The 7,945-nt window shown below is 55.9% G+C and overlaps 1 protein-coding gene across 1 annotated transcript in view; it reads left to right on the top strand.

The window, feature by feature from the left end:
* The first annotated feature begins 300 nt into the window (after positions 1–300).
* Cdcp1 (CUB domain containing protein 1) overlaps positions 301–7,945 on the top strand; it is a 29,559-nt gene continuing 21,914 nt past the window's right edge. Inside the window, exon 1 of the mRNA XM_063261025.1 lies at positions 301–730. Coding sequence (XP_063117095.1) covers positions 652–730 — 79 coding nt within the window. The 5' untranslated portion in view covers positions 301–651. The remainder of the gene's footprint in view (positions 731–7,945) is intronic.

Genomic DNA, 7,945 nt, shown 5'->3' with positions numbered 1-7,945 from the left:
ACTCTGGGAGGATGAGGCAGGAGGATGGAAAGTTCGAGCACAGTTTGGGCAACTTAGCAATGCAGTAAGATCCTGACTCAAATATAAATCAAAATTAACTGGAGAAGGTGCGGCGCCCATGTGGCTCAGTGTGGAAGCCCTGGGTTCCACCCCTCGAATGCTCCACTGCCCCAAAAAAGAAATTACGAAAAGGGGGTGGGGGAGCAGCCGCCCTAGCACTGGCTTTAAAGCTGGGCACGTCCTGGCCCTAGGCAGGCAGCTGAACACGGAGGAGGAAGTTCCGGCCCGGGACTCACAAACGCCAGTTCCCTCCAAAACGGGATGCCCTGTGGCAGCCACGGGAGGTCGAGCTGGCTTTCCCAAAAGGTGGTCCGTGCGCCCCTGGACAAAGAAACGTGCTCATGCCTTGAGAAAGTGGACTAAGCCCGGGAGAGCAGGGACAGCAGAGACAACCCGTCCCCACGCACAGGGGCGGAGAGGGCCCCAGCCACCGCCCAGGCTGCACGCAGGGGTTGGAGGCGGGGACGGGGCTGGGACTGGGCCGGGGCGGGGCGGGGCCCGGCAGTGTGTGCGGGCAGGTGAGCGGGGCGGGGCCGGCAGCGGCTCCTGGCAGCCCGGAGCCGCCCGTGGCCTTCCGCGCAGTGGCTCGCCATGGGCGGCCAGGACTGCGGCGTCGCCGTCGCCGTCGCGCTGCTGGGCGCGCTAGTGCTGGGCGCGGCGCGCGGGGCAGGTAAGCGCCGGGCGGGCGAGCGCGGGCTGCGGTCGGGCAGGTGAGGAGGCTGCAGCGCCAGGGGACCCCGATCGCCTGGGGTCCCTGGACGACGCGGCTCTGAGCGCTCCGGGCCTGGCGCGCTCTGGAACCCGGACGATCTCGCCCTGGGCGCGGCGGCGGCGGAACGTGGGGTCCCCAAGCCAGATCCTTGGCGCAGTGGGGACCCAGGCCGAGGAGGAGGAGGCGGAGCTCCGGCCTGAGTCCTGGGGACGAGCGCGCCCCAGGGGACCGACGGGTGTGAGGGGCGCGTCCTCCCCAGCGCCGCTTGTCCACCTCCTCCCCGGGCCCCGGAGGTGCCAGAAGACCGAGGTCAGCGCCCCCAAGTTCCCCTCGCCGCCGCTCGACGCGCTTCCAGGCTTGGGTGCGACTGGAGGAAAGCGCGGGGAGGGAGACACGCGGCCGGTGGACTTCGACTCCGGGAGAGGGCGGATCCGCGGCGGGGCGGCCCCCCGGCCCGGGTCGGCGCGCGCCGCGTGGACGTCCCCGGGACCCTGGAGGGAGCTCTGTGGTTGGTTTCGTGTAAGGACTTGATAAGCAGCTCTTTGTGAGACCAGCATGGCTTTTGTGGTTTTGTTTGTTTTTAAAAACAGCGCCATCCAGGTTTGGGTCTCTGAGACCATTTGCCAGCGCAGGGAGAGTTTGTGTTAGCAGAGAAGATTCCCTCGGTAAACGAAACTAAAGATGGAAGGAAGCAGGTTAATTTGGACTGGGGAGCGAAGGTCAGGTGGCAGGAAAGCTTCCTGGTTCCTTCCAACACCGGGTGACGCCGCCTTGTGCGTGTTCCTGCACTGTGTTAGCACTGAATCTTCAGGATTCCTTTCGGGGAGGGAAATCGGTCTTAATAAGAAGTGGTCTGGGAGTGAGGCTGTGTCCGCCACGCCGGAAGCTGTACTGCATCTCCGGGAACGGTTCGTGTGATGTCTGATTTTCTGGGATCAGAACGGGTCTCCAGTGAGGCGTGCCGGTGACGAACGAGAATGACAGCCTGCCCGACTGGCACCCGTTACTCAGCTGTTTCCCCTGGGACGGGGGTATTGGCCACTTCGGTGTTTGCTGGCTCCTCTAGAGTCCCTTCCCTCTGGGAAGTTCTTGACCAGCTCTGTGTGTCGTGGTTCAGGGTATAAAACCGGGAAGCCTAGGAGCGTCCCAGCTCACTTTGGTAAATTCCCCACTCCAGGCGCCCGCAGGAGCTGACCCTGTGAGGTCACACAGCAAGGCCCAGGGGGGCGAGGGGGCTGTTGTGGTTGGAACAGAGCTCAGCGCTGCACCAGGTCTGCCCTGGAGTGAATCTAACTCCGGGAGGCTATTGAAGTCACCTCAGGCTGTCCCCAAAGGATGGCGGAAGCCAGAGCAGACAGGAGATTGATAAATCCCTGAGCTCTTTTAACCTGGACTCTGGGCAGAATGGAAGTGACTTGGGATCAGGGCTGACCTCAGTTGCCTTGGCAGGGTGCATTCCTGAGACTGGCTTTCCCACTAGCTCCCCCACTTCCAGGAGTGCTTGGTTTGAAATGATAAGCTTGTTAAAACCTCAGCTTGGTTGGGTTTTGCAAGAACCACTGAGATACCAGACTGGGGGTCAGTGACCCCAATTCTTGCTGTCATTGTTAGCAGGCAGATCAAAGGATGTGTTTCTTCACCACAGTGAGTGTGCATGCGTTCATCATTCCCCAGAGTCGGATTGGGAACTGTCCTGGAATGTGTAACTGGCGGGGGATGAGTCCCCGGCTGTCCCGCACCCCAAGGATTTGCATGGGTTGAGTCAGTGGAGACAGCCGTCTGCGGAGACAGCCGTCTGCAGTCACGAAGGTGCCCTGCTTGTACCTGCCATTTCGGGGCCCACCTCAGGGACTATCATCCCACCCTCACAGGGGCCCTCTACAGTGCAGGGAGAGGAAGTTAAAAATCATATAACTGGGGCTGGGGATTTAGCTCAGCGGCATAAGCGCCTGCCTTGCAAGCAGGCAGTCGTGAGTTCGATCCCCGGTACCGATAAAAACGAAAAAGACCAAAAAAAAAAAAAAAAATCATACAACTGTTTTCAGTAGCACAGAATTGTTATAGAAACATCGGCAATAAATACAACCAAACTGGGAAAAAAAGCCATCCGAACAAACAGCTGGAATCATCTGGGTGCAGAGTCATCTCGTCAACCGAGAGCCTGAGCCACAGATGGGGAAATCCCATTACGTGGCGTTTAAAAGTGCCCATATTGGGCAACTGGGTTGCTTTCAGTTTGCCCTACAACATGACCAACATGAGGGGGAGACCTACATTAATTTTCATAGACCTATGAGGGAAAAGCCATTAAAAATGATCTGGCACCGATGACATCTTGACATGAACCAATGTGGTCATCCTGTTACCACAGTCATAAAACGGTGGGCCCTGGATTGTCCAGTTTGATAGATCTGAGATGCCTTCGGTGCCTGTGTTGTCCTGCCCGCTCTTGGCTGTTTTGTCTGCTGAAATTTGGGAAGTGGAGCTGCTGAAATGGGCAGTGGTGAATCCCAGGGTGTCCGTGTGCCAGGGCCTGATCCTCACCCTCCAATCCTGAGCTCCCAGCCTTGGTGATTCCTGGCATCTGTGGCAGAGGCCCTTTCCTCCTTTGCCCTGCAAGCCATGCGGAGGTGTCGGTGGGCAGCCAGGAGTCCTGTGGGCGTCCCCTTCACTGGGTGGAGCTAACACCCGAGGTGCTTTTTGCCCAAAAGAAAAGAAAACTGAAGCCCTTGGCTTCTGCTCACCTGCTCCTGGCCTAACTGTCCCGCACAGCCACTGGGGTAGAGGTAGGAGGTGGAGAAAAGGAAGTGGAGTCCACTGGTCAGAAGGAGCCACTGGATGTGGGGGCTGTGAGTGAGGAGACCCCTGCTATGGGGCACCCATGGCTAAGGTGCTCATCCTCGGAGATTAAGAAAATCCATACCCTTTTATTACCATTGTAAATTATAAAATTATCATGCAATCAAATGACTTCAGGCTTCATACCATGGCCTTGTAATTAGGCCAGCACCCTCGCCCAAGGTGCTGGCAGGACTGTAGACAGCCGGGCCAGGAGAGACCAGGTCCCTGCACCTCTCCGCCGCCTTGAATCTGTCCTTGTTTAGCTCATGAGTTAAGTTATCCCATGCTGCTCCCAGGACAGGGGCCCCTGTCACGCATGCTTTTTCCCTATAAGCATCTCTTGCTTGGCATTAGGAAGCAGATCGTGCAGACCTGACCTTCATGTGAAGTTACCAGCAGCCTGTGCCTTGGTATTTAACACAGGAAACAATTCACAGCCAATCTTGTTGGTTTTTGTTTTGGTTTGATTTTTGGAGACAGAGACTCACCAGGCAGTTCACGCTGGCCTGGAACTCACTATGTAGCCCAGGCTGGCCTCGAACTCTCAGCGATCCTCCTGCCTCAGCCTCCCCAGTGCTGGGATCACAGGTGTGCACCACCACACTTGGCAAATCCTTGCACTACAAATGGCTTAAGATGTCATCTGAAGACAGCCAGACCGGCTCTGTGGCTGCTTATGTGCAGGAACACGAACACATGTGCACACACACACACACACACACACACCCTGTACACCTTCTTTAGTCCCCACCATCCCCTACATTGTTGGTCCTGTGACACAAGTGGAGACCCCCTGCACATCATTCTGTTCAGATGCTGCTTTCGAAGTTGTAAATAAGCTTCCAAAGTAGACAGAGTGAGGTAGGTGGCTGAGATCTAAATTTGCTGATGTTTGAGTCTGAAAAGCCAAGATGTTTTCACCTGAGGGACCGAGGAGGAGGGACGGTCCAGAAGGGGGCTGGCTTCAGCGCTGGGTCCTGCAGCAGGTACTGCTAGAAACCCTCCCGTGGGCCTGGAGAGAGACGTGAGGGCCAGGCCCACCCAGCTGGGGGCGCAGTGGCCACCGGGACTTGTGACCTCAGGAAACAGATCAGCGACCACCCCGCCCCCGCCCCCGCCCCAGAAAGGGTTCTTCCTTTAAGAAGATCAGCGCTCAGTGTTGCGTTTGCATCCGTGCTAGGAATGTGTGTGTTTTTAACCACACGGACCATTTTCATAGTGTGCCTGGAAAATGAATCGCCGGCAGCCAGTCCGCACCTCAGGACTGTGTTTGGGTCGAGGACCGGCCACGTGGACAGCTGTGGTCGCGGACGATCGCAGTGCGAGGGCGCGCGGGTTGCCTGGTGACCTGGACACCGCGGTCACGTGTGCGCGGGCGCTTCCAGCGTGTTTGCTGCGCTGCCCGCACGCAGCGCGTGGGTGTGCGTGAGGACACTGATGATCCGTCCGAGTGGCGGTGTTGCTGGTGATGTCCGTTCTGCCCTTTGCTTCCTGTTGTCACTTTACACCGCATTCCTCCTACTTGCTAAAAAAAATAAATAACTCCCTCCGTGGGACCAGGCTTCGAGTGGGCGGTGCCCTGGGCCCGCCCTGGCCCGGGGCAGAACCGCTTCCTGTGGGACAGCGTGCTGTGTGCTACCACGCGCTGGATATCTCTGAGGCCAAGGGGAGTGGAGATCTAGAGCTTAGGTCCATGTCAAGCCCCACGTGGCATCTGCACCACGATGACGGCCCCTCACGTGTTGCGCAGGGCACGGTTCCGTGGTTAACCTAAGTGACACCATGTCACGCATCCCAGAGGCTGCCCTGATTCCTGGGTAGACGCAGAGCTGTTTCTGCGCTACCGGGGGCTGTAACCATACACACTCCTCTTCGGGGCACAAACAGAAGCAGGCTGTGGGGGACAGTCAGGGTTTACCCCTATTCTCCTTACTCTGTTTTCACCTTGCACTCGGTTTGGTGATCAGAATGCAGATCAACTGCTGTGTGCTTTTTGACAGCTACATAATATTCCAGTCAACAGAAACATGGTGTTGCATTTAGCTAGCCCCTTAGGGCTGGACGCTTCCTAGACTTTTGCTGGCCACTCCTCTCTGCTGGGTGTAAAGACAATCTTGCCTGGGGAGAATTTCAGGATCAGAAAAGGAAGGAAAAGTGTGGAAGAAAGAAATGGAACAGCTGGCCCAAGGTCACGGCTAGTAAGATCAAGGTCACGGCTAGTGTGTGGTGGTGCTGTCTCCTTCCAGAGAGAGGCTGGTCCCAAACCCCTGGTGGAGGAAATGTTTTTGTTTCTGTTGTAGTCTCTTTGTTTTGTTTTTTGGGTTTTTGTTTCATTTGGTCTCGCTCTCCAGTTCAGGGTGGCCTTGAACTCACCGTGTTAAACTCACCACCCTGGTTTCCTGAGCTTGGGGATTCTAGGCTTGTGCCACCACACTCGGCTGGAGGAAGTTTTTAATTTCCTTTCAGATACTTGCTTTTGATTAACACAACTCATGATCAAAAATATGGTGAATTTAAAAAATTATTTTTAGATGTATTAAAGTGGCTGTAAATCCCCTTTAAATTCTTCCCCTCACATTGAACTCACTCATTCCACTGTTTTCACTGCTTTCTGCAGCAGCTCTGGAGTCCTGGTTCCTGAGTTGCGCTGGCCTGACTGCCTCGACCTCTGAATGGATTCAAAATATTTCTCTTTGTGGTCATTTTGACTTTGAGGAAGAACCAGGAGTCTCACAGGTGCCAGATCCACAGGATCCGGTGGATGAGGTGGATGAGCACACACAGTAATATTTTTAATTGACAGGAACAGCTGTAGACATTTGATCCTACAATGTGACGAATGTTTAAGTTTTAAAGTTTATTGTGGTGAAGGACTCGTTGCCTTGAATCCCCCTCAGAACACTTCCTGTACTCCTTCTTGGCAGTGTATCGTCTCTCGTGATCTGTTTAACCTCGCTGTGCCTCTCAGTCAGCCCTGTCTGCCCTCTTGTCACCCCCCAGGGCTGTGGATGTCTCCACCTTCCTGGTGCAGAAGACCCTTTCTGGGGCCTCTGGGTCCGCATCTCCTGACTCTGCCCCCAAAGCACTTGTCTCCTCCGTGATCTCACCTGCACACACTGCCCGGTGCGTTTCCTGTGTGTTAGCAGAGCTGGGAAGGCCGCAAGGGCCCCAGCCTAGGACTTGGGCCCCTGGCTCCAACAGCGGGCCCTGCTATAGAGTTGGGGAAAAGTGCCTCCCCGAGGGGCCAGAGTGTCCCAGTCTTTGATGCAGAGGAGTGACTCAGGCAGGGACCTCTGGCACAGGGCTGGTCAGCTGCTCTAAAGCAGTGCACTCGAACGGCCCAGGGAACCCTTCTCTGTGGGCCCCTCAGGCCGCTCGTGCCCAGCCTCTGAGAGTGAGGCGGCCCATCCGGGCCAGGGCAGCACCTCGTAAATACCTGTGCCTATGGGGCAGATCATCTGGGTCATGCAGAGTTGCGAATCCTTCCAGGAATCTTCTAGACATCAGGTCCCTTCCTCAGGTCACATTTGAGAAAGTGGCAGGTGAGACAGGAAAAAGTCCGCAGTGCGGCTCTGGTCAGGTCTGGCTGTCTTTCTGTCTGCGTCTCAGACGCTCAGGGAAAAGCTGGGAAGGTTTGCAGTGGCCCCTTCTTGGGGCAGGACACAAAGTTCGTGCCATCCTCCCTCCCGGGGCTCCCGCTTCACCCCTGCTGCATCCCAGCTCGGATCCTTGGTGTTCTCCGACCAGCGCTGCTGAGTCAGTGACCAAATAAGGTAGGAAACCAGGACTTGTCCTGCAGACCTTCAGGGGACAGACTTGTGACACTGAAAGTGCTTTCTTCCCTCATGGCACATAAATACCAGTGTGCTGTCTCCTGGGTGGAGCCCCAGCACGGGACACTGAGAGGTGACACCTGGTGGGCCATCCTTGGCTCATGGCCCTCTGTCCTGTTAGCCCGGAAGAGAAAACTGAAAGTCTCCATGAGCACAGCTGGTGCGACTTTCTTTTTTTTTTTTTTTTTAATTTTTTTTGTCTTTTTCGTTTTTTATCGGTACCAGGGATCGAACTCACAACTGCCTGCTTGCAAGGCAGGTGCTTATGCCGCTGAGCTAAACCCCCAGCCACGGTGCGACTTTCTTTACATTTTAAAAGGTAGCACAGGGGCTGGGGATTTAGCTCAGCGGCATAAGCGCCTGCCTTGCAAGCAGGCAGTCGTGAGTTCGATCCCTGGTACCGATAAAAAGGAAAAAGACAAAAAAAAAAAAAAAAAAAGGTAGCACAGACCTGGGGACAGCTCAGTGGCACAGCACCTGCCTGGCAAGTGCAAGATCT

The sequence above is a fragment of the Cavia porcellus genome, unplaced genomic scaffold (assembly GCF_034190915.1).
Source record: "Cavia porcellus strain 051 isolate PalLab524CR breed Dunkin Hartley unplaced genomic scaffold, mCavPor4.1 scaffold_14, whole genome shotgun sequence".
Taxonomy (NCBI): domain Eukaryota; kingdom Metazoa; phylum Chordata; class Mammalia; order Rodentia; family Caviidae; genus Cavia; species Cavia porcellus.
The sequence above is the reverse complement of the archived record's forward strand: the minus strand, read 5'-3'. Positions and strand labels throughout refer to the sequence as shown.